General features: G+C 39.6%; 2 protein-coding genes across 6 annotated transcripts in view; both read left to right on the top strand.

Annotated features, from left to right (window-relative positions):
* The window catches only part of LOC103130858 (uncharacterized), a 25,356-nt gene extending 23,146 nt beyond the window's left edge, over window positions 1-2,210 (top strand). The window contains exons 7-11 of the mRNA XM_016666235.1: window positions 576-689; window positions 1,135-1,185; window positions 1,279-1,341; window positions 1,424-1,501; window positions 2,012-2,210. Of these exons, the coding sequence (XP_016521721.1) occupies window positions 576-689; window positions 1,135-1,185; window positions 1,279-1,341; window positions 1,424-1,501; window positions 2,012-2,079 (374 nt within the window). The 3' untranslated portion in view covers window positions 2,080-2,210. The remainder of the gene's footprint in view (window positions 1-575; window positions 690-1,134; window positions 1,186-1,278; window positions 1,342-1,423; window positions 1,502-2,011) is intronic.
* Window positions 2,211-4,865: 2,655 nt separating this feature from the next.
* Window positions 4,866-25,689, top strand: LOC103130862 (obscurin-like). Of its 5 annotated transcripts, XM_016666230.1 has the most exons (27): window positions 4,866-4,956; window positions 6,141-6,176; window positions 6,994-7,296; window positions 8,010-8,282; window positions 8,923-9,222; window positions 9,517-9,792; window positions 10,149-10,448; window positions 10,865-11,134; window positions 11,463-11,765; window positions 12,291-12,566; window positions 12,871-13,173; window positions 13,560-13,835; window positions 15,125-15,424; window positions 15,828-16,103; window positions 17,725-17,798; window positions 17,898-18,126; window positions 18,493-18,768; window positions 19,523-19,825; window positions 20,217-20,480; window positions 20,966-21,268; window positions 21,765-22,040; window positions 23,374-23,616; window positions 23,707-23,820; window positions 24,582-24,632; window positions 24,717-24,779; window positions 24,885-24,944; window positions 25,349-25,689. In XM_016666230.1, the coding sequence occupies exons 1-27, from the start codon at window positions 4,920-4,922 to the stop codon at window positions 25,414-25,416; spliced, it is 5,853 nt and encodes a 1,950-aa protein (XP_016521716.1). In that variant the 5' UTR covers window positions 4,866-4,919; the 3' UTR covers window positions 25,417-25,689. The 5 variants fall into 5 exon arrangements, with proteins under 5 accessions (XP_016521716.1, XP_016521718.1, XP_016521717.1 ...); XM_016666232.1 differs by lacking the exons at window positions 12,871-13,173; window positions 13,560-13,835 and having other exon boundaries at window positions 4,867-4,956; XM_016666231.1 differs by lacking the exons at window positions 13,560-13,835; window positions 15,125-15,424 and having other exon boundaries at window positions 4,867-4,956.

Below are 25,689 nucleotides of genomic sequence, written 5' to 3'. Positions count from 1 at the left end.
TGTTTTGTGTTTCTGGTTCATCACACTTTTAACAAATCTGTAATTTTAAATTCAAGTTAAAGATGCTTCATACATTCTCAATAACTGTGTGGATTATACTTTGTTAAATTCATCGAACATTGTGTGGAAAAAAAATATATCAAACAAAATATATCTTCAGTTCATTCTCCGTAACTTCCTCTAAAAGTTTTCAGCAGCTGATTTCTGACTGAAGCTTCATTTTCTCTGTCTGGTTTCCAGATGAACATCTTCTCCTGGTGAGCCCCGTCCATCCTGTGACTGAAGGAGCTTCTGTTACTCTGAGCTGCAGACTGAGAGGAGAAAACAAACTTTCTGATGTGATTTTCTATCATAATGACAAACTGATCCAAAATGACAGCAGAGGAGAGCTGAAGATCTCTGCAGTGTCTCAGTCAGATGAAGGTTTCTACAAGTGTGAACATTCAGGAGAAGCTTCACCTCAGAGCTGGATGGGAGTTAAAGGTGAACAGAGTTTAAAGTTGCATGTGCTTTAAACAATGAGAATATTAACATATTTACGTAAAGTCTCATTTTTAATATTCTCTATTTTACAGATGTTTCAAGACATGGCCGCTCTTCATTTCCTGTGCTGTTGGTTGTTGGACCGGCTTGTGTAGTCGTCCTCATTGTTGTTCTGCTGCTTCTCTGTTGCTTCATAAAGCGCAAAGGTGAGATTTTCATCTCCTTCTGAAATATAGTTTATGTTGTTTCATAAATCACATCTTGGCCACCGGCTAACAATCTTATGGTGGAAAACAGATTAAAAATGCTTTGAACATTTAATCATATGTGGAATACATAATGTAAATAATACAATAATATTATAATATTGCAAAATTATTAGAATTATTAGAATTGTCTAGTTTAAGTTTTTTTTTTTTTTGTCAAAGTAAGCTTTGTTAAGATTTTTGTGACAAGATAATGAAAGAAAAAAGAAGCCACAATCTACAAACCTTGACTTTGTATCTCATTCAGATCAATTAGGTGGTAAATGATTAGCTAAACTCTAATAAAACCAACTTTTTGTTTAAGTTTCAACTTCATTTAATTACAATTAAAACAAGTCAGTCTACAAGGAGATAATTTGTGTTTTATATTATTTTTTAACTTTAGGTGCATCTGACTTGCATGTCTCAGTGAGACCCTCTGAAGATCCTGTAGATGGTGAAGTTACCTGCTTCAACACTGAAACATCCAACATAAAGCTGATAACAGGCCAATTCCAAATGACTGAAATTAGATCTTGATGTGTTTCAGATGCAAACGACGACCAACACATCACCTACTCTCTCCTTGAATTTAAAAACTCTGGAAACAAGAGTGAGTTCATCCAACAGTTCTGTGCTTAAAGATGTTTTTCAGAAAAGCAGCTTCTTGAAAATCATATTTTTTTTTATATCAGGTCGCCATTGCACACCAGAAGAGGGCGCTATTTATTCTAATGTGGGAGCAGGAGCTGCAGGTTTAGTCAGCAGGAACGGTAACCATTGGACATCATTTGGTTAGAAATCGTCAGAACTTTTTTAAAAAATATATCTGAAGCTTTCAATACTTGTGGGTGTAGACTACAGGTTCAGTCCCTCAGATTCAACATCTTTCATTTTCTCTGTCCTAGTTTGAGCTTAAAGATGTTCCTGTTAGTCATGTTTATCAGTTTTAACTAATCAGAATCCCACATGGCTTTACGGACTCAAAACATCCAGAAAATTTGACACGACCCAAACACTTGTTGACGATAGGAATGTTTGCTTTGGCATTTTAAATTGAATATTTGAGTATTTCAAATTCAACATTTCACTTGACAAGCTATTACAAAACAAAATTCTTTATTGTCGAAGTAAAAATGGATTTTTACAAAAATATTTACAATTAAATAATTTTTTAACTTTACATGATAGCTTAAATACTTTCTCCCTTCATGGTTCAGATCTATTTCACTTTTGTCCTAGTCCATGTAACTGTCTCACCTGAGTCCTCTCTGCCTTTACAGGAAGGTCCAGTCCAGCAGCAGCCGACGCAGCCGTTTATTCTGAAGTGAAATCGACCTCTGGATACTGATGATGCTGTTTAGGTTGAATGTCAGTGGGGTTTAATCCAAGATAGTTTCAATACTCAATTCAGATTAACAAGATATATACTCGTATGTATTCAATTGCGAAAAAGTTCAGAAAATAAAGTATTTAAGTCAATACTGGGTCAAGACAACTATGATATTCCACAGAACTATAATGTTCCAGAGTTAATGCAACGACAAAAACACAACGTAAGGCAAAATGTGCCTAATTTAAGATGAAATCCAAAAATAGTTTTCTGTTGTTTTCCAGTGGGAATAAATGCATCAATTTTAAAGGGTGTTTTTTTTTTCTATTTCTAATTTTACAAATGCAGAGACTGTGGATTACATTCTGGAAGTGGCTTTAAGTGAACACGGGGCAACAAAAACAAATGTACGTCACACCAGGGCCAATATATTTATAAGTCAATGTCTTAGAGCTTGCCTCAGACAAAATGCATTGATTTTATGCCTATTTTATTTCTGTAACCGCATGCTGTTCACTGGTCTCTGTTTTCCTCTTTTTGAGTGAGGGGGTTATTGTGGTTGTACAACAACTCCAGCAAACCTGATTAAATCAAGCTTCCTTGATTTAATCAGGAGTTTCATGACATTCTGTGTCCCAGAATGTCATGAATTTCAGACTCTTACATAAAATAGATTGTATTAGGGGAGCATTAACAATGACTTTGAAGAACGATGTCACTCTGATTCTTGAAATGTCATTACTTGTGAGAAGAGAGAATATTACGACATTACAACAAGCAGATGGAGCCCAGATGTTGAAGAATTGTTGCACAAAAATGAGTGTGAAAAATGTCAAGATCTGAGTTTAATAACTACCTGCTGACATGTCATGAGTTGGCTCGTGGATTTCTGAAGTAAGTCCAACACTCAGAAAATGAACTCATCGAATTGTAGAATTAAATAAATGGGGTTATGCCCAAGCTAGTTAATATATATGAGTAGCATTTTCAAACATTAAACATTTTAGTCAGGATTACCAAATTGTTTGACTTTTGATCCAAAACAAATGGTGCAAAACAAATCTGCAGACCAGTCAGAAAAAAAATAACTTGTGAATATTTCTTGTTGGTTTTATGTTGTCAAATACTGAAAGTCTGCCATAACCTTCTGTCACAAGAAGCTACAGCAATAATGTGAATTGTCAAGACCAGTGAAGAAGGTGGAAAATATTGATTAATATGGAAATTCAAATCAGAGTTCATATATTTGCATTATTCTGCTGTGTTTGGCTGTTTGTCATGTGGCTTCAGTGAGGGATTGTGGGTAGGATTTCTGTTTGTTAATCATTTCAGCGAACTGCTTCAGCATTGTTCTTTTAGTGATTAGTCCGTTCCTGTTGCTCTATCTTATGTGTTAGTTTGTGTTCAACCATCCAGCAGAGTAACCATAAGAGAGAGAAATTATCACAAACGCCATCTGGTGGTTGATTCTTGAACTACAACAAGTATTGCACTTCACTCTGTTGCTGTAAAGTTTGCTTTGCTGGAAATAAATTCATGTTCCACAAAATGAAAGTGGTGTAAGTTGAATTTACTTAACTACACTGTGTGGTTGTTGTTGTTGACATATCTTTGTTTAGTAAGATAAAACTACTACTGGTATAGCAATTAAAATGAGTTAAGTGAAGCAAAATTCAGTGACTGCCACACTAATTTCAGTCAGTTTAGTAGGAGCTGCAAAGTATTTATTTAATTAAATACAGTTAAGTTCCATTTCCATACTGAACATAACACAATTTTGCAGAAATTGTTGACATGACCATACTTAATCAAAAGTTATTTTTTGAGTGTATTGAAAGGTGTTCTGATCATTACTGAAGGCCAAAAGGTACGAATGACTTGTTTGCTTTTCTCATCAGGCTGGCAGCAGGTGGTAATTCCCTTTTAGGAAACGTTCTTCCAGTAACTTTTAAATGAAACTACAAATGTCTTGCTTGTTGGATCTAATGATTCAGGAACTGGCTCGTCAGTTTGCTTGTAAACCAAAAGCAGGGGGGAAAAAAGCTGCTTTTTTCTCCCCCTTTGTCACATTTTCTTGTTCTAGAATCATATTGCGTGTGTTTGCAGTTTTTCTTTCATGCACCTCTTTTGCAACAAATCAAAATGTCCCATGGCTGGTAACATTTTGATGTCTACTAATAAAAAATAAAAATAAAAACTTTGCACATAGTGAAATGAGTCATCGTTTAAAATAACATAAAACAGCACAGAAATCAACTTTTGTCCCTGGTGACATCAGCTTGGCTACAAAGTAACACCAACCCATCCACATCTCACTCCTCTCAATTTGTTTCCAGTTTTCCTTTTGATCAAAAACTGATTGAGACAAAATTCAGGCCACATTCAGAATTCATGATTTCACAAAAAAATCCTCCATTTGTGTATTTAATTTAAAGCTCCACACCATGCGATCATTTTCACGTTGCCTGTTTGGTCCACACGATGCTGCGGTACGAGCAAATGAAGCAACACAAAGCAACATTTTATGAAAACAAGGCAAACTGTCACTGACTCTGTCCTCCTATTTGTCTGTCAGACACAAGGACAGACATTAGTAACACTGTCTCTCTCTCTCTGAGTTTTCCTCTCCGTATCTGTCCTCCTGTCCATGTAAAATGTAATTAAATGATGGTCAGGTTACTGTAAAGGTTGTGTTAACCTGACTGGCAGCCCTGCTGCCCGTAATTTACTGTAAATGTTAACATTTATTATTTTTTTTGCTACAGTGTATACTGCAGTTTCAGCGTTTCTCTTGCGATAAAGGAGTGTATATCTGGAGGACTCAGAGGAGCTGCAACGCTTTCTCTCTGGATTTAAGGATGGGCCGCACGTTGCTCTGTGTGCTGGGTGTAGTATGTGAGTAAATCCCCTTTTTCTCTTTGGGTCACGTTAGTCAGATCATATTTAAAGTGTGAAGAAAAGACGGCTTGTGCTTTAATCCCAGGTACCATCAGAAAATGTTTCTTTGAGGTCGGTTGGTTGTTTAGTTTGCTGCAGACTGTGTTAACTCTTGCAAACAGTTTGTATTTAGCTTAATTATAGGCCAAGAATTCCTTCATGATAAGTATCTGGACAGAGTTTTAGTCTTTGGATGTATTTTACATGTATAGAAAACTGATTACTATTATTATTCAGTGTTTAGGAGGACAGATTGAAAGACTTTTTAAAAATCTATTACAAAAATAACACCACCTGGTTTTCCCTCTGACATAAAAGCAAAAATGCCTTCATATTTGTCCTCGAATTAGATTTTATTTTCCTCAACATATGAAGGTAGGAAAAGCCTAAATGTTGATAACTGCGCATGAAAAGTAACAACCAGTCTTGTGGCTAATGAAGTCTGATTCTACTGCCAACTTGGCTGCAAGTCTACATGAGTAAATGAGGACCAACTAAGGACATTATTTAAGGACATTATTTCTGACGTTTCCTTCAGAGGAACTGTAATCTCAGTTTTCCTCTAGAACTTATGACTCTGACACGTCGTCTTCCAAACTGGTTTCTGTTTCCTCACCTCAAAAGATCCCCTTGCACAATAAACCTTGATGCCAGAACCGTTGCCACAGAAACATGGCTGCTCAGATTCCTTTATAATCTTATAAGGGAAATGCAGGAGATTGAGTATTGCAGATCTCTCGTCTTTTTGAAGTTCCAACCATTCTGTAAATATACATGATGAAACCCAGAGGTCATACAGAGGTCAACCAGGGCCTTAACACAGAAAGATCCTGCAATGTATTAAAATAACTTGGGGTGTGTGTGTGTGTGTGTGTGTGTGTGTGTGTGTGTGTGTGTGTGTGTGCAGTTTTACTCTTTGACATACTTCATGGAACAGTCAAAGATTACCAGCTGTCTGTAGTTAGAACTCAGATTCATTAAATGCTCTCTTTGATCCACACTACTGGATTTTAAAACCATTTTAAAACCCAAAGATTACATTTGAGCAGTAACTCCAGATGTATACATCAGTAAATGTATGTATTTCTGCAATGATTTATTTAATAGTTTGACATCTAACAAAATTCCAATCTTTGCTTTAGTTCTCGGTGTACTCCTCTGCCGTGGAAACCCGTCAGGTAATTTTTTTACTTTAATATCTTCATTTTGTTTTGCCTCAACTTTCTGGTTTGTTTCGGACAAAAGCCTTGACCTGAATTCCAGTGAGATGCTGCGGCATGACCCTAGAAAAGGCGGTTCATGCTCAAAAACCCTCCAAAGTAGCTGGAACGAGTGACCAAAATTCCTCCAGAGTTCTGCATACGGCCCACCGAAAGTTATTGCAAACGCCTGATAGCAGATGCTGCTGCTTAGGGTGGCCCAACTAGATAGGTTTAGGGGGCAATCATCTTTTTCACAAAGGATCATGTGGATTTGAGGTTTACTTGTGTTGTCATTGACTAATATTCAGCTTTGTTTGATGTTCTGAAACACTCAAAAACTAGATATTGTTTTTGGCTGCCTGGCCTTCTCGACCAGCTGCCTGGTCGAGAAGGCTCATCAGCTGCATTCCTTCTCCTGAGGAGAAGCATAAAGTTTGGCATGTCGGCTCAGATCCGCAGGAGTTTCTACAGCTGAGTTGTTCGGACCATCCCAACCAGCTGTACTAGAGCATAAACGCCTGAATAGAGCGGTGAAGACAAACAGGACTCTACTCAGACCCTCCACAGAGCATTTACAAAGTGCTCAGTAGTGCTGCTGCCATTACTAGAAACCCCACCATTCCCCAAAAACTAACTGACTGACACTTTTTCCCCTTAGGAAGATCTAGACGAATTCTAAGAAAGCTGAGTCTTGTTTTTTCGGGGGGTTTTTTTGGCTCATTCTGTAGATGTTCACAATGTTACTCAAATCTAACAGTTGGGGAAAAAAAACCTAAACTATTTCTCTGTCCAGCTAAAACAAGGCCTGTCCTGACTGTGTCTCCATCATGGCTGAGTCCTGGAGCCTCAGTGACTCTGAGCTGTGAGGTTAAACCTTCATCTGCAGGATGGAGGTTCTACTGGTACAAAGCTGTTCCTGAACTCTACCAGAACAAATACAAATACCTGCTGGTGCCCGGCAGTGACGAAGGGACCAAAGACAACTACTACAAAATTAATGATCAGAAACACACAGCAGGATACGCATGCAGAGCTGGACGAGGAAACCCGGAGCTTTTCACTCAGTTCAGTGAACCAAAGTTTGTCTGGTCAGCAGGTCAGTGTGTGTTTTCATTCATCATTTCCTTGGTGAACTTTAATGTCGGTGATCATTTTTGTCACGGAGACAAATGTTTTGACAGAATGTGTTGTTTCATTTATGTTAAAGGTAACGAAAATGAACCAAAAAATATACAAAGTATAACTTGTATATAAACCAAAAGACAGATTGGAAGGAGTGGAGAAATTGGGAAGATATTCGAATTACATCTTTAGTGATAGTTTTACCAAACTTGACTTATCAGCTTGGCTTACTAAAGTGAAGCTGTTAATACAGCGCTGCAACTGTTGAAATCTGGGAATCCTTCGAAACTACATAAAAATGTTGATTTTTCTCTTGATATAAAACCCTTCGTCATAAATTTAAAATGTCCGCCTGGATGTTTTTTGCTTATTTTAATTGTACGTGGTTCTTTCAATGTCCTGTGAGTAAATATATTTGCCCATTTATCTATAGCAACTGGAACTTATTTTTTACAATTTACCGTCTATTAAAAGAGGTAAATTTCACACCTTGCTACTGCGGGGGAGAAGTTACCGTAATAACCCAATATTGGCTGGAAAGCGCAACGTCTCCCCCTTTCAGAAACCGTTGGAATTTTTCAGATAGCGCTAAGTGTCGCGGAATTGCGGTCCCGCAAATTCGACTGAATCCCCCGCGCTCCGTTTAGGACTTACTTAATTTGGTGTCTTTGTCCTTTTGCGTTTCAGTTTCTCACTCAGCAGCGTCTCTCACACTGAGTCCGAAGAAAATAAAGCACTACACCGTCGATGAAATCCGACTGACGTGTAGCGGACCCTCTATTCTCTGGAAAGTGAGGCGGTTCAGACAGTACTACCCGTCCGACATATCGGACTGCTCCGTCTGGGGGAAAATGACCGGACGCACGTGCACCTTCAGCAGTCGCTGGTACCAGAAAGCGGTGTTCTGGTGCGAGTCTGGATCCGGAAAGTTCAGCAACGCAGTCAACGTCACTTTACACGGTAGGTTTACGAACCTTATTTTGCTTTATACCATGTTCACCATGTCAATTAATGAGGTTTTAGTTTTCGTCCTTAAATCAGTTTTAAGTTGAAAACTTCATAGTTGTCAGCTTTTGATAGCATCGAAGAGCTAATGTGTTTATCTTAAAGCAGGTTATACGTTTCAGTTAAAAAACAAAACACCTGAGTGAAGTTGGCCATCCCGCCTTCTTTAAATCGGACAAAATTGGTATCAAACGTTTGCGGAGCAAAAATTTTCGTTTGTGCCGCTGTCATTTTACAGATATTCAGAAATATTTCCAGAGGTCATGAAAGGTCAAAGCCCCCGCCCCCACCACCACCTTCTTCAAATCCTCCAAAATTGGTGTCAATCAATTCAACTACGTTTGTGCTGGTTTTGTAGCAAAATTTCCTTTGTGTTACTTTGGCTTTGAAGGTATTAATGAAAGCTTAAAGGTCAAAAACTCACCCACCCCCCCCAGACTTTTTATGAAAAGTCAAATGGCCTTTGAAGCTGCACAAACCAGCACAAGCATAGTCAAGTTGATTGACAATGCACTGTTACTCAGATCTAACAAGGGATGTCTCATGTCTTTATTAGAAAAAACAAAACAAAAACGAAACTATTTCTATCCAACAGCACCCAGGGCGGTCCTGACTGTGTCTCCATCATGGTTGAGTCCCAAAGCCTCAATAACTCTGAGCTGTCAGGTGGAACCTCCTTCGACATTATGGAGGTTCTACTGGTATAAAGCTGTTCCCGACCAGTCGAAGTACAGCTACAGATACGACCCACTGCACGGTACTCGTAAGGGGACTACAAAGAACTCGTATGTCACTCAGGGGGAGAAGCACACAGCAGGATATGCATGCAGAGCTGGAAGAGGAAACCCGGAGATCTTCACTGATTACAGTAAAATCACACTGAGCTGGTCCGCAGGTCAGTGAGATTCTAATGTCTGCGATTATTTCTTTCATGAAAACAAATTAATTTATGATGCAGGTAGACAAAAGAAACAAAGTATAATTGGTTTCTTATACTAAAATAAAGAACTGATTGGACAGGATGTAGAAATGGTGAAGCTAATAGTTACTTGTTATAAGATAAATTCATCAAACCAATTAACCCTTTCAGGCATAGAGACCACTGTAGTCTACAGCTGTCTAAAAGCCATTTTCTTGTTTATTTTTATGTTATAAACACACACGGACCACTGCGTTTCTCGTATTGCAGACTCTCATCCGGCAGCTTCTCTCACGGTGAGTCCTGCCAGGGAGAAACTTTTCACGGGCGACAAAATCCAGCTGAAATGCAGCGGGAGCTCCGGTGTCTGGAGGGTGAGGAGGTTCAGGCAGTCGTCCTACAACTCGGACGTTTCCGACTGCTTCAGCTGGGGGACCATGTCCGGCTCCTCGTGCACCTTCAGCAGCCGCTGGCAGCTAACCGCCGTGTACTGGTGCGAGTCTGGATCGGGACGGCTTAGCAACGCGATCAACATCACCATACACGGTAAAACCACACGTTAAAGCCACAAACGCAGATGTTTCACTGGAATTTTATGTGAGAGGCCAACACAAAGTGGTATACAGTTGTGAAGTGGAAGGAAAGTTATATGTGATTCTCAACATTTTGAGCATTTCACATTACTACCATACTTTTGTTAGGTTTTGTTTCTACCAGCTTTGCACATCTAGTGACTGAAATTGGTTTGGTTTGATTTCCATGCCATCACCACTTTTAGTGTTTCTCTTTTTAAAAAAACATCTCTGTTTTTCTTTTCTTGTTTTTTTTTTTTTTTTTTTATTATTTCTGTCAGCTTGGATGAATCAAACTATGAAACAAAGTCAACTATTTCTCTTCTCCAGCCACACCGAAGGCTGTCCTGACTGTGTCTCCACAATGGGCGAGTCCTGGAGCCTCGGTGACTCTGAGCTGTGAGGTTAAGCCTTCGTCGCCAGGATGGAGGTTCTACTGGTACAAAGCTGTTCCTGAACTGTCCAACACCTACAAATATTACTCGCTGCCTCAGGGAACCCATGAGACTCCACGGGACTCCTACGTCGTCCACGACCAGAAACACACGTCAAGATACGCATGCCGAGCTGGATGGGGAGTCCCACAGTTTTTCACCAATTACAGTGAGCCAAAGATCGTCTGGTCTGCAGGTCGGTGTGATTCTATTGAATGACCTTACTGATGATTCCCTATGATAATGTCATGTCTGCGTCTCATTTTAACTGGAAATGCTGGTTAACTTATGGTAAAAGTTGTGAAAAGAAACAAAAAAAAAAACATCAAGATAAAAAAATATATATATATATACAAAGTATGATTGGTAAAAACAAAAGACTTGGACAAGTTGGAGAAATTCTGAAGATATTGGAATCACCTGCCTGAAAAAATAAATATATAAAATCATCAAAGTAACTGGTTATCTTCATCAATTTCTTAAGATCGACCTGCTGAAACCTGCGATGTCCAGAAGGAGAAATCCTCCAAAATGACACAAAATGCGAATCATGTCCCATTTTCAGTTGGTTTCTCCTCGGTTTATTTTGCCTCTTTGTTTCTTGTACGCCAGATTCTCACCCAGCAGCAGCTCTCTCAGTGAGTCCTGACAGAGACATTTACACTGTCGATGAAGTCCAGCTGACATGCACAGGGAGCTCTGGTGACTGGAAAGTGAGGCGGTTCAGACCGTACTACCAGTCAGACGTATCGGACTGCTCCATCTGGGGGAAAATGAATGGATCCTCATGTACCTTCAGCAGTCCCCAGTACCACAAAGGAGTGTACTGGTGTGAGTCTGGATCCGGAGAGCTCAGTAATGCAGTAAACGTCACAGTAAACAGTAGGTTTGCTTATAAGTTTTTTTGTTTGTTTGTTTTTTTTCTCCTTTCAAAATTTATACCGTGTTGTCCAGGTCGATACTGACAGTTGTCTATACTCAAAGTTAAAGAATTTCATATCCGTTAGTTTGGTAATATTGCACAGCTTTTTAAAACAGTAGCACTTGTGTTTAATTTCTTAGAAAGTCAAGTCTTTTCTTTTTAAACGTTTCTATTGATTGGAGATGGTATTGTCTTCTAGATGTTACTCAAATCTAACGGATGTCTTTACTGTGGGTTGGGGGAAAATACAAAAAAATAAATAAATAAATAAACTATTCCTCTGTCCAGATACACCAAAGCCTGTCCTGACTGTGTCTACATCATGGCCAAGTCCTGGAGCCTTAGTGACTCTGAGCTGCAATATTAAACCTTCATCTGCAGAGTGGAGATTCTACTGGTATAAAGCTGTTCCTGATACATCGCAGAACAACTACAGATACAAGTTGCTGTCTGACAGTGTCGACGGGACCGCTCTGGGGTCCCACGTCGTCCACGGAGAGACACACACGGTTGTGTACGCATGCAGGGCTAGAAGAGAAAAAAAACAATACTTCACCGAGTACAGTGAACCAAATTTTGTCTGGTCCGCAGGTCAGTGTGATTCTATTCAATAAACTTAATTTAGGAAGCCGTGTTAGGCAACTCTGAGTAGAAGTAATTTACTCTGAATAAACCGACCCAGCTCTGTGATACTCTGGGGTTAAGGTCCCAGAACAGCAGATAATGACAGGGTTATCACAACAATTTTAACAAAAATTAAATAAATAAAGCAATACAGTTTCTGTTGTCAATGTAGCATGGGAGGGACAAAGTTAATGCGTGAGTGCGATTTAGAAGAGAAGTAGTTATATTCTTGAGAGGTTCCAAATAAAAGGAGGATTTTATTTGTTTGAAGAAAATATCAATGTCTGCTTTACTTTTACCTGACATCAATAAGGAACACTTCATGAAATGAAAGTCATTCCTTTCACTTATTCCGATTTCTAAAAACAGGGCTAAGAAGGAAAATAAAACCCCTTTTATGATGGTTTCAAACCATCATAAAACGTCGAACGCATCATTTTTCATTGAAGTTCCTCTTGATTTCCTTTGGTCTCTGCGTTTCTTTTATTCCAGTTTCCCACCCAGCAGCGTCTCTCACAGTGAGTCCCGACAGAGACGAACTTTACATCATTGACAACATCCAGCTGAAATGTACAGGAAGCTCTGCTGACTGGAGAGTGAGGCGGTTTAGACAGTCGTACTACAAGGCAGATTTATCGGACTGCTCCAGCTGGGGAAAAATGACCGGACCCTTGTGCACCTTCAGCAGTCCCTTCTACCACAGAGCAGTGTACTGGTGTGAGTCTGGATCAGGAGAGTTCAGCAATGCAGTCAACATCACTATAGAATGTAGGTTTATTTACATGATTGTTTGCTACTCTATTGTCTGTTAATGATATTTAACTTTCGTCTTGAGTTCTGTTGGAGAAGTTCATAGCAGTCATTTTGAGAATATCGGACAACATTTAATGCCTTTATTTTAAGGAAGTTGTATCTATGTTTCAGTTTGAAGAAAGTTGAGTCTTCTCTTTTTTAAGCTGCTTATTTTATTTGGGTTTAATTTTTTTTTTTTGTACAGTTTTGAGATGCTGGTAGTATTATTCAGATCTAACGGAGAACTTCACAAAAAAACTAAATTATTTCTTTTCCCCAGCTGCACCAACGCCCCATCTGACTGTGTCTCCATCATGGCTGAGTCCTGGAGCCTCGGTGACTCTAATCTGTGAGGTTAAACCTCCATCTGCAGGATGGAGGTTCTACTGGTATAAAGCTGTTCCTGATTTATCAAAGAACAGCTACAGATACGATCCACTGCCTGACATTATCAGAGGGACCGTAGAGAACGTCTACGTCGTCTATGGGCAGACACACACAGCAGGATATTCATGCAGAGGTGGAATAGGAAACCCGGAGCTTTTCACCAAGTACAGTGAGCCAAATATTGTCTGGTCTGCAGGTCGGTGTGATTCTACTGAACGAACTTCTTTATTATTGTCTTTGCTAACCTAATGTCTGTGATAAAACAGTTAAATAATTTTAACTGAAAATGTTTAATATACGTTTAAGGTAGAGAAAAGAAACCTAAAAACACGGCAACGGGAAAAGTTATAGCATAATTGATAGTCAAAAGAGTGATTCGAAGTGGTCAAGAAATAGTGAAGATAATACGATTCCTTGTTTTGAGAGGGATTCATCAAACTAGTTAATTAGCTTTATTGTTTTTTTTATACTCTCGGGCTTGAGAATAGAGTGGTGCACCTCTGATTTTCCAAAAAATGAAAATCAGAACATTTGGCTCAAACTTTCTCTCGACTTCTTTTTCGACTGTTTCTCGTTCTCCAGCTTCTAATCCGGAAGCGTCTCTCACCGTGAGTCCCAAGAGAAAGAAACTTTTCACCGATGAGAAAATCCAACTGAGCTGCACGGGAAGCGCCGCTGACTGGAGAGTGAATAGGTTTATACAGTCGTACTACCAGTCGGACTCGTCCAACTGCACCGTCTGGGGGAACATGACCGGATCCTCGTGCACCTTCATGAGTTCCGACAACGATGAAGCAGTGTACTGGTGTGAGTCTGGATCGGGAGAGTTCAGCAATGCGGTCAACATCACTTTAAAATGTAGGTTTCCTTGCATGTTTTTATTTCCCGAGGTTCTGTCGGTGAGTCAGAAACGCAGAGCGAGAGTCGAAGCCCAGGCTTGATGTGGCACGATCGCTTTGTCTCTGATTTCGCGAAGACCAAACCAGACTCGGGATGCGCGTGTCAAGCCAGGCTCAAGTAATTCAGATAAAAGCGCGTTCACTGATTTCTTGGACAGACTACAAGACCGATCGGACATTTGCAGATGCGAATGGATAAATTGTGTACGCCACGCTTCGTGCCACACTGGTAGCTTCTTTTCTTCAGAAACTGAAGCACAAATGCTCAATAAAGAAGCTGCTGCTATGGTAGTGACAGAATAACGGATTGACCAAATGCCTAAAATTTACATTTCCTAACATCACATTCGTACAGTTCATGGCGTTACATTTCATTTTCTCAAATGAAACACTTCAAACTTATAAATGAACAGAGGAAGTCAATAGTATAACGTTATTTTCTGTTGTGGAAATGCATCGAGCCTGAACTCTATGGAAGAATGTTGGTGCTAAAATGTTACAAGCGAAATACAGATAATGATAAAACTGATAAGCATCATAATGTTAAGATTCACTTGAATGCCAAGATGTGGTATTTTAATATAGGCTGATATAAATGACCAGGACAGACAGAGAAGAAAACAAAATTACTGACAAAACACGTTGGTTTCTGACCGCTGTGGATGAACGGATGAGGAACCAGAATTGACCAAACCTGACGTGTTTCGCCAAAGCTGGATAACAAATTAATCTGGGATTAAGCTCTTTGATTCATGTTATAATAATGATTTATAAGTCTAAACTTTTTGAGCAAGTGTCAGGTTTGATTTTAAGGATGAACTAATGCCTCCATGTCAAGCCTGACTTTATCTCCTACCGTGGGTCTTGGAGTCCTGCGTTTGTGAAACAGTCCTCTGGTTTTGCATGAATCCGGTTTGGGTTCTTTCCGCATTGGAGTTTGCATATTCTCCCTGCGCATACACAGTTTCTCTCCAGATACTCTGGCTTCTGGATCCAAAAACATGACTGTTGGGTTTATTGGTCTATCTAAAATTGATTAAAAGCGTGAACGATTGTTGGCCCCGTCTGTCTCTGTGATGTCCAGCAATGGCATCACAGAGATGCCTCTCGCCTGATGACCTCTGGAAATGAAGTTTCTGTCACTTGGACCTGTTGTTGTCTTTTAAATGCTAGTAATGTAGCTCAGATCTCGCAGAGGATGTTCCATGTCTTTACTATTAAAGAGACTAAACTATTTCTTTTCTCCAGCTGCACCAAGGCCCAAGCTGACTGTGTCTCCATCTTGGCTGAGTCCTGGAGCCTCAGTGACTCTGAGCTGTGAGGTTGAACCTCCATCGGCAGGATGGAGGTTCTACTGGTATAAAGCTGTTCCCGATCTGTCTAATGGCTACACGTATGATCTGCTGTCCGACAGCATTAAGGGGACTGTGCAGGACTCCTATGTCGTTCTTGGTCAGAAACGCACAGCGGGGTACGCATGCAGAGCTGGAATCGGAAACCCAGAGACCTTCACCAATCACAGTGAGCCAAAGATCGTCTGGTCAGCAGGTCAGTGTGTTTGAAAGAACCGATTAATTGTTCCCTTTAACTTAATGTCTGCGATCATTTCTGTCACTAAGCCAAATACTCATTTTAACCGAAAAATTCTGTTTGATGTATGTTGAAAGTCAAGAAACGGATCAAAGGAAACATGGGGATTGAAAAACAAAACGCAAAGTGTGACTGACAAAACCAAAGATTGGATAGGATAGAGAAATTGTGTAGGTATTAGGATTGCTTTTCAAAATATATATTTATCAAGCTAATTAATTAGCTTATCAGTGTCTTAGGATTGAAAATACGGAGTTGACCTTGTTGAAATCTGTAGAGTGACCTGCAGATGGAGAAGCCCTCGGAAATTACGTAAAAACACACAACATACGTCCATGTCTTTCTTGACTGTCCCTTGCAGATTCCCACCCAGCAGCGTCTCTCACAGTGAGTCCTGCCAGAGAGAAACTTTACATCGTTGACGACATCCAGCTGAAATGTACAGGAAGTTCTGCTGACTGGAGAGTGAAGCGGGTTAGACAATCATATGACCAGTCAGACGTATCGGACTGCTCCAGCTGGGGAACAATGACTGGATCCTCCTGTACATTCAGCAGTCCCCAGTACCCCAGAGCAGTGTACTGGTGTGAGTCTGGATCAGGAGAGTTCAGTAATGCAGTCAACGTCACTTTAATCCGTAGGTTTATTTACGTTTTTTTTTTTTCCCCTCCTGATTTTAAAGATTTGTTGTCCATATCAGTTTATGATATTCAGCTTTTGTCACATGGATAAACATTGTAATGCCTTTATTTTAAAGCAGTGACATCTAGGCCTGTCGCGATTAACGATAAATCAATTAATCCCACGATAAATTAAACCTATCTACCTCATTTTAATTATCGGCTTTATCGTCTCTTCCTGTCTTTTTTTTCTTTCTGTTGATGACACTGAATAAAAAAAGGCTCAACTCCGGTGCTCTTCCTTAGTGTAATGTCCAGCACACACTACACGAGTTGTTGACGGACTGTCGGCCCATTTTCAAAACCTGACAGAAATCCTAGGTATAACGGTTCGATCGGGTTTGTCGTGCCGCTTGGTGTCCAGCAACATGGGCACAAAATAATGGCTACAAGTCCAGTTAACTAATTTTAAAACCAGGCATTAATCAATGCTTTACTAGAATCTGCCTGTGATGCATGTGGCTAGAGTCAGCGTAAAGTCCTGACTGAATGAAAATCATTGTAACCTATTTATGTCACGTTAACGAAGAACAGCTGAAAACCTACCGGATTGTGGTAGCAATTTGGCTCCAGTTCCTCCCCTTGTCATTTCTCTATTCTTTGCATGAAATGTTGAATAAATATTAATGTTGTTTCCACATATAATCTCCAATGGAGACTTGGAGATGATCCAACGCTGGACTTCGGGTTGCACCGTGTCAGCTGTTTGGGATTCCCCTCCGTAATTTCCCCTCAGAAAGCAGGAGGAGAATCCGCGCTGTCTGATTGGCTACATGTCACATTCAGTGTTAAGCTCCCAGTCGGGGAAAACTCCTATTTAGATCGGAGGCCATGACGATCTAAATCGCACTACAGGATGATTGGTTTTGAAATCACCAGCGACAATCTTAGATCGGCCAACGATCTAAGATTATCGTAAGGGGAAAATAGGGGGAAAAATCGTGTAGTATGAACTACTGCATTAGGTAGTCAGATGTGTCCATCTTCTCTATTTAAATCTAGTGATTACTGAAGGGCAATACAGTATACAGACTTTATAATCTGCACTCTTTTGGTTGAATGCAGTATTTATTTCCACTTTGGCTTTATGTTGTTTAGTTTTTATTCAAGTACATTTTTTGTTAATGGAGACTGAGAATCCATTTTATTTTTGGTTGTTTTGTTTATTTAGTTTATTAGTTCCAGTGTTACGTGTTCTTTTGAAAATAAAATGTATCTTATCTATGGCAGGAAATCGCATGCATTATTAGTCATTTCCATTAAATTAATGTCAAAAGGTCTCAAAACAATATTATCGTTTATCACAATAACTTTTTAGACAATTAATCGCTCGGCAAAATTTGTTATCATGACGGGCCTAGTGACATCCATGTTTCAGTCCTAAGAGTCTAAGAACTCTTGGTTTCTAAAACTCTTGCAATCCAAGAGTCTTAGAAACTTTAAGAACCTACAAGTTTCTTAAAGTTTTTTTTAGATAAAAATTTGTGGATGCTGACTTTCAATAGTAGCAATGTTACTCAGATCTAACAGACAATGTCACATGTTTTCACATGACACATGAACCATTTCTCTGTTCAGATCCACCACAGCCGACACTGTTTGTGTCTCCATCATGGCTGAGTCCTGGAGCCTCAGTGACTCTGAGCTGTGAGGTTAAACCTTCATCTGCAGGATGGAGGTTCTACTGGTANACACTGTTTGTGTCTCCATCATGGCTGAGTCCTGGAGCCTCAGTGACTCTGAGCTGTGAGGTTAAACCTTCATCTGCAGGATGGAGGTTCTACTGGTACAAAGCTGTTCCTGATCTATCGCAGAACAACTACACATATGATCCACTGCCTGACATTACCGGAGGGACCGTAGAAAACATCTACATCGTCTATGGACAGAAACACACAGCAGGGTTTTCATGCAGAGGTGGGAAAGGAAACCCAGAGCTTTTCACCGAGTACAGTGAGCCAAGGTTTGTCTGGTCTGCAGGTCAGTGTGATTCCATTTTATGAACTGATTGTCACTGCTTTTGTTAACTTAATGTCTGGGATGATTTCTTTCAATTAAAACAGATACTCGTTTTGGGTGAAAATGTGTAATTTTATGTCTGAGCTAGAGAAAGGAAACACAGAAACATGACGACTAACAAAGTCAAAGTAGAATTGATTAAAACAAAAGAGTGATCCGACATGGTGAAGACAGTCCACTTTTAGATTTTACATTCATCAAGCTAATTAATTAGCTACATTTGTTAAAATTCTCAGGATTTCAAAAACGGTTTAAATACTAGAATGTGAATCATTTTCATTGAACTTTCTCTTGATTTCTTTTGGTCTCTGCTTTCCTTTTATTCAGATTCTCATCCAGCAGCGTCTCTCACAGTGAGTCCCGACAGAGAGAAACTTTATATCGTTGATGACATCCAGCTGAAATGTACAGGAAGCTCTACTGACTGGAGAGTGAGGCGGATTAGACAATCATACAACCACTCGGACGTATCGGACTGCTCCAGCTGGGGAACAATGACTGGATCCTCGTGTAGCTTCAGCAGTCTCCAGTACAATGTAGCTCTGTACTGGTGTGAGTCTGAATCAGGAGAGTTCAGCAATGCAGTCAACATCACTGTGCACCGTAGGTTTATTTGCATTTCTCTTTCTTCTGATTTTCAATGTTTATGCCATTGTTTTCCATTCTAATTATATGTTCAGTTTTGTTCCAAGTGACATTTTTCAAGTTTGTCAGATGTGGAGGGTTGACAGTGGAAAATTTTGATGAAAGAAGTGTCTCCTTTTGTGTCGACGCTTCGAAACGTGTCAAACAAGCCAGGAGAATTATTCTGAGGCATGTTTTAGAGGTGGGGTTAGACCCACAGTATTGGTAACGCTGGTCAACAACCAAAAACTATGGATTTTGATGTGCTGAATCCAAAAATCACATTGGTTTTGGTCAGTCAGGTCAACTTTTTGAACTAAGATGCATATCAGTTTGAGGTACTGATGAAAAAGTACTTGTTCCATTGGCAGATTTTCACTTCTAACAAGACATCTTTCACATGTTATAAGTTAATTCATCTGCCAATGGAACAAACACTTTTCCATCAATATTAATTACCTAATATGATCACCTGTATTTTGCTGAAAAGTTACTTTTAAGTTAGTTTGTCTTACTTCAATTGCACTAAGATATTTGCACTATAAACTAAACCAAAAATACTTTAAGATTTTGTGTTTTTGCAGTGAGAAAGGAGTCTTTTCTTTTTAAAAGTTATTTGAGTTGACTTAATATGTTGTTGTCTTTTAAATACTAGTAAGTATCTTAACAGAGGATGTCCCATCTCTTTCCACATGTGGGGGGAAACAAAACCTAAACTACCTCTCCTGTCCAGTTGTACAAACGCCCCGGCTGACCGTGTCTCCGTTGTGGCTGAGTCCCGGCGCCGTGGTGACGCTGCGCTGCGAGGTGGAGCCTCAGTCGGCGGGAAGGAGGTTCTACTGGTATAAAGCTGTTCCTGATCTGTCGCAGATTAAATTCAGATACAATTTGCTGCCTGCCAGCGTCGACGGGACAGTAGAGAACTCCTTCGTCATTCACAAACAGAAACACACAGCAGGATACGCGTGTATAGCTGGATGGGAAAACGTAGAGTATTCCACTAATTACAGTGAACCACAGTTTGTCTGGTCAGCTGGTCAGTATGTTTCTGTTTAATAAACACATTTATAATTCCTTTTGTTGAATTAAGGCCTGCAATCATTTCTGTCCATAAAACACATAGTCATGTTACTTGAACTGTTTAATTTATGCTAAAGTACAAAAACAAAGCATAATTCATAAAGACAAAGATTAATTGGACAGAGCAGAAACAGAGAAGCTCGTAGAATTACTTGTGTAAGATGGATTTAAATGAATCAGTTAGCTTCATTTATTAGCTTCTCTGGATTGAAAACACATCGCTGCACCTGTTAAAATTCGTAAAGTTATCTACAGAATTAGAAATCCTTCAGAATATAATGGAACACAGAGCATGTCTGATTTTCATTTTGATTTTCTCTTGGTTTATTTCGTCTCTTGTACTTCAGATGCTCACCCAGCAGCGTCTCTCACAATGAGTCCCGTCAGAGAGAAACTTTTCACTTTCGACGAAGTCCATCTGCACTGCACGGGAAGCTCTGCTGACTGGAGAGTGAGGAGGATCGCAGAGTCGTCCTACTCGAACTGCTCCGTCTGGGGGACAATGACCGGATCCCTGTGCACCTTCAGCAGCCGCTGGCAGCTAACCGCCGTGTACTGGTGCGAGTCTGGATCCGGAGAGTTCAGCAACGCAGTCAACATCTCCATACACCGTAGGTTAATCTATGGCAGGGGTGGCCAAGTCCAGTCCTCGAGAGCCACCATCCTGCAAGTTTTAGAAGTATCCTTACTCCAACAGACCGGGATCAGCTCTACAAAGGCCTGATAACGAGCCATTCATTTGATTCAGGTGTGTTGAAGCAGGGATGCATCTGAAAGTTGCAGGATGGTGGCTCTCGAGGACTGGACTTGGCCACCCCGGATCTATGGTTATCATCTGACTTTCACTTTTTTTTTTTCTTTTTTTTTTCTGTACCATGTTGTCAGTGTCGGTTCAGACATTTTCAGCTATGAGTCGCTTTATGTTGAAGTCGTTGCTTTGTTCCAACAAAGAAATAAACAAAGAAAGCCGAGCCTTGTCATTTTTAGCCTCTCTTTTATTTAAAGTTGTTGACGGCTTGGATGTATGATCACCATCACACTTTTACTCAAATTTCACATCGAAAAAAGAAAACAAATCTAAACTGTTTCTGTCCAGTCGCACCGTTGCTTCACCTGACTGTGTCTCCATCATGGCTGATTCCCGGAGCCTCAGTAAACCTGAGCTGTGAGGTCGATCCTCCGTCTGAAGGATGGATGTTCTACTGGTATGAAGCTGTTCCCGATCTGTCAAGAAATGACTACAGATATGAGCTGCTGCCCGATAACGTCAATGGGACGAAGCAGGACTCCCTGGTCATTCATGGGCAGAATCACACAGCAGGATATGCATGTAGGGTGGGATATGGAAACCCAGAGTTTCTATCTCGATACAGTGAACCAAAGTTTGTCTGCTCTCCAGGTCAGTGCGTTTCCCTTCTTACAATTAATGTGTTTTTGTAATTTACCAACATGACCTCCCCCAAGACTCCCTTTTTGTGGTTTTTACTGCACAGAGGTTGGTAAAGGTAAAAACGTAGAGATATGACTCGATCGTTGGAAAAGAACGGAAAGTATTTTACAGGGTATAAAAAGAGGAGAGGATGATTTGTGCTGATTTATTTTTTTCATCCACAATCAAGATTTTAGGTCAGACAATAAGATAAACAGGCCTGAGACGCTGACGATTAAGAAAAACACTCATGAGGTTAGAAGTGAAGAGCAACTAAATCAAAGTGTCAATCTGTCCCACAGGCAACAGACATACATGTATTTAACATGTTTTTTCTTTTTCTTTACTTAGACATCGTAAAAGGTTTTAATTTGAAGCCAGAAAGTCTGTTTCTGAATTAAGGACTTCTTTATTCCCTTTCCCTTTCTTTTTACACTGATTCCTCTGTTCATGTTGTTTTATTTAGCCTCCCGTCCAGCAGCGTCTCTCTCAGTGAGTCCTGACAGAGGGCAACACTTCACCTCTGAGTCTGTGACTCTGAACTGTGGAGGAAACTCTGCTGAGTGGAGAGTGAAGGTGTTGAGAGAATCGGGTTCCTCATCGTTCACCGACTCGTGCTCCGCCTGGGGGGCAATGAATGGGTCCTTGTGTGCCTTCAGCAGTCCACAGCACTACAAAGCCGTGTTCTGGTGCGAGTCTGAATCAGGAGAGCTCAGCAACGCAGTCAACATCACTGTGCAAGGTACAGCCTGTGTGGTTTTTCATTCAGTTCAACAACTATCATCTCTGCTAGCGCTACAAAATTGAAAAGAAAAAGTGCAAAATGTCTTAATCATATTTAATTTTATGTGTAATCTAATTTTTTATTCTACCAACAAGTTGCTTATTGGTATTATTGAGGTTTCAGTTCAATTTCCTACTTTAAAAAGTGCCTTAACTGCATCAGGTGAGCTGCTCTTCCTCAGGACCTGCTGTACAAATTCAGTGCAACGGGGCAAATGTTTGTCGTCTTGGACAACAAATATTTTCTTCTTCTGTGGTGTACAGAATTAATTGAAATTAGGTTGTCTGAACGTTTTTATTTAGCCTTTTTGGATGTAGATTTAGTTTCAGGCTGTAGAGATCACAACACAAATTGTTCCCAAACTTTGAAATCACCATGGATTTTGATTATATCCAGATATTGGCCGTCATAACCAGCGTTTTCGCATGTAGTGTGGTCCGACCTGGCATGAACCGATGCCTTTTGCCCCTTAGAGCAGTTCAAACCAAATGACGAGATGGGGTTGCAAAACACAACACAGCCCTGGTGCTTTTCACCAAGGGTTCAAAATTCCAACACTTTGTTTCTGCATGGACTTTCCACAATATTCCTATGCAGATGTGGGTTTCCTCCAAGAGCTTTGGCTTCTCCCACCATCAAAAAAGCTGGTTAGTTTTGGTTAATTGGCCCCTTTACATTGTGTTATGATTTGCGGTTGTTGAGGTTCGTATCCAAAAGCAGAGAGGTGAGGCAGCAACTGAGTTTTGAGGATTTAATGAGGATCTTCAGAGAGTCCAGGCAGCAGGTGAGCAATGAAGCTAAAACTCAGCACACAGGATCTCTTCAACATGACATAATTACTGGTTTCTTAGTTACTCCACTGTCCATCAGTTGAAATAAAATGCAAACTGCACTGCAATCACCATTCGTTGTTGTATCATCAGCTCACAACAAAAAGTATGTCAGATATCAACTAATATAAATAATTCAATAAATTATTTCTTTATGCAAGTTAAGTTTTGCAGTACAAAATTATAAATTATCTGATGGGCTTTTCAAAAATAATCAAATATCTTCTCACCACCAAAGTGAGCTGGACTCACCTCATAAAACCACAGGAAAAAGTTTTTGTTTGGGATGGCAAAAACAATTCTTATAAATAAACACACACACAAATAAATGAATAGATAAGTAAAACAACTTTATTGAATTATTTATATTAATTGATATCTGACCTTGCCCTTCTTAACTTCCTCTAATTGTCTCCAGCCGATTTCTGGAGGGAGTCTAATATCTTCTGTCTGGTTTCCAGATGAAGGTCTTCTCCTGGTGAGCCCCGTCCATCCTGTGACTGAAGGAGCTTCTGTTACTCTGAGCTGCAGACTGAGAGGAGAAAACAAACTTTCTGATGTGATTTTCTATCATAATGACAAACTGATCCAAAATGACAGCAGAGGAGAGCTGAAGATCTCTGCAGTGTCTCAGTCAGATGAAGGTTTCTACAAGTGTGAACATTCAGGAGAAGTTTCACCTCAGAGCTGGATGGGAGTTAAAGGTGAGCAGAGTTAAAGCACTGCCTGTGATTTAATAAATGAGGCGACTGTTTTATTTCAAGACATATTTTCAATACTTTTTTGTTTTGCAGCCGTTTTAAAAAAGAGCAGCTCTTCATTTCCTGTAATGTGGGCCGTGGGACCGCTTTGTGGAATCGTCCTCCTTCTTCTCCTGCTGCTTCTGATTCGCTTCATAAGGCTCAAAGGTCAGACTTTCATTTTCTTATGAAGAACCAATAGTTAATGTTAAGTCACTCTCACTTACCAGCAATCTCATGGTGGAGATAAACAGAAGACTAACACGTTTTACATGTAATCTTTTTACTATAAATACAAGTAATCTAAGCGTGCCTTCACACCAGGAAAGTCCTTTGATCCAGACCAAAAGCAGACTTTATTTTATATTTAATTTTTTTTAATTTTTTTTTCATTCGGTGCGTTTTGCATTCGAATTGGGCTTTTTAGCAAGTGGACTATAATTTGTAAACAAAGCTGGTTGATGATCGAGGGTCCGGATCGAGGCCGGTCTGTTGTTCGCACCTGAATCGAACCGTGACAGAAGAGGGAAACAAACTGGTTCATTTAAACCCGACCAAATGTATCAGGTGTGAATATCCCCTTAGTGTGATTACTTGAAAGTATCATTACAATATTACAATATTATAGAATTATTAATGTCAACTTTGAAACATTTTCTGATGTATTTTTTTTTTTTAAGTAAATTGTGTTTTGCTTTTTGTGATGGCTATGAAATGAAAGAGATGCAACTAAATGAAGATTTGGCTTTTTTTATTTGCAGTTAATCTACAAATATATATCTATATATATATATATATCTATATATATATAAACTTTTTTGTTTAGTTTTCAACTGATAATTTCTGCTCTCTAAAGAGCCAAACTCAAATAAAATGAATATGTCATGGTACAATTGTGAAAGGAAATCATTTGTGTTGTATTTTATTAGGCACTTCCTACTTCTATGACTTGGTGAGACCCACTAAAGAACCTGAAAACGGTAAAGTTCACCTGCTGAAATTCTGAGATATTCAAGAAAAGAACGACATCAAGATGACTGAAATGATGTGTTAATGTGTTACAGATCCAAAGAAAGATCAAAGCATCTCCTACTCGCTCCTTAACTTTAAAAACACTGGAAACATGAGTGAGTTCCTCCAACGTTGTCAGGTTAAATAATATGTTCTGAAAGTTTCATTTTCAAAAAGCCTGACTTTAATTTGTTTTTGTTTTTTTTTTGTCCTTTTGTCAGGGCACTATCTGGAACCAGATGACAGTTTTGTCAATTCTGATGTGAGAGTAGGAGCTGCAGGTACAGTCAGCAGAAACGGAAACCATTGGACATCATTTGGTTAGAAATTGTCAGAAGTTATTCATGTTCAAGTATTTCAATAGTTGTGGGTGTAGACTACAGGTTCAGTCACTCAGATTCAACATCTTTCATTTACTTTGTCCTAGTTTGAGCTTTAATATGTTTCTGTTTGGAAACAGCCATGTTTATCAGTTTTAACCAATCAGAATCCTACATGGCTTTATAGACTCAAAACATCCATAACATTTGACACAAACCAAAGACTTGTTGACGAGTGTTGTTTGCTTTGACATTTTAAATTGAATATTTGGCTCAAATATAGTGTAATCTCCATGGTTCAGATCTATTTCACATTTGTCCTAGTCCATGTAACTGTCTCAACTGATTCCTCTCTGCTTTTACAGGAAGGTCCAGTCTAGCAGCATCCGACGCAGCCGTTTATTCTGAAGTGAAGTCGACCTCTGGATACTGATGATGCTCTTTGGACTCAATGTTAGAGGGGTTTGTTCCAAAAAGACAGCTTTAGATATACATTTTCATATGTGCTCAAGTGAGTTATGATCCGGATATTCAAATATTTAATTCAGGATTGGTTCGAGAAAGCAATGTAATATTCCAACGTGAAACAAAATGCCTCCTAGACCTTTGTCTGGGAGGCATATTAGGTAAAATGTGCCTGGTTTCAAGATGAAATCAGAAACAGGTGCATTTATTCACGTTGGACTATGAAATGCATAAAATTTTA

Source organism: Poecilia formosa, unplaced genomic scaffold, assembly GCF_000485575.1.
Source record: "Poecilia formosa unplaced genomic scaffold, Poecilia_formosa-5.1.2 Scaffold685, whole genome shotgun sequence".
Taxonomy (NCBI): Eukaryota; Metazoa; Chordata; class Actinopteri; order Cyprinodontiformes; family Poeciliidae; genus Poecilia; species Poecilia formosa.
This window is presented reverse-complemented; position numbering and strand designations above follow the sequence as displayed.

Bases quoted from the DNA above. Each gene is read 5' to 3' on its own strand.
- LOC103130862 (XM_016666230.1), top strand. From the start codon at position 4,920: ATGGGCCGCACGTTGCTCTGTGTGCTGGGTGTAGTAT. The intron at 15,425-15,827 runs GTCAGTGTGTTT...TGTCCCTTGCAG, and splicing joins AAAGATCGTCTGGTCAGCAG to ATTCCCACCCAGCAGCGTCT. The intron at 19,826-20,216 runs GTCAGTATGTTT...CTTGTACTTCAG, and splicing joins ACAGTTTGTCTGGTCAGCTG to ATGCTCACCCAGCAGCGTCT.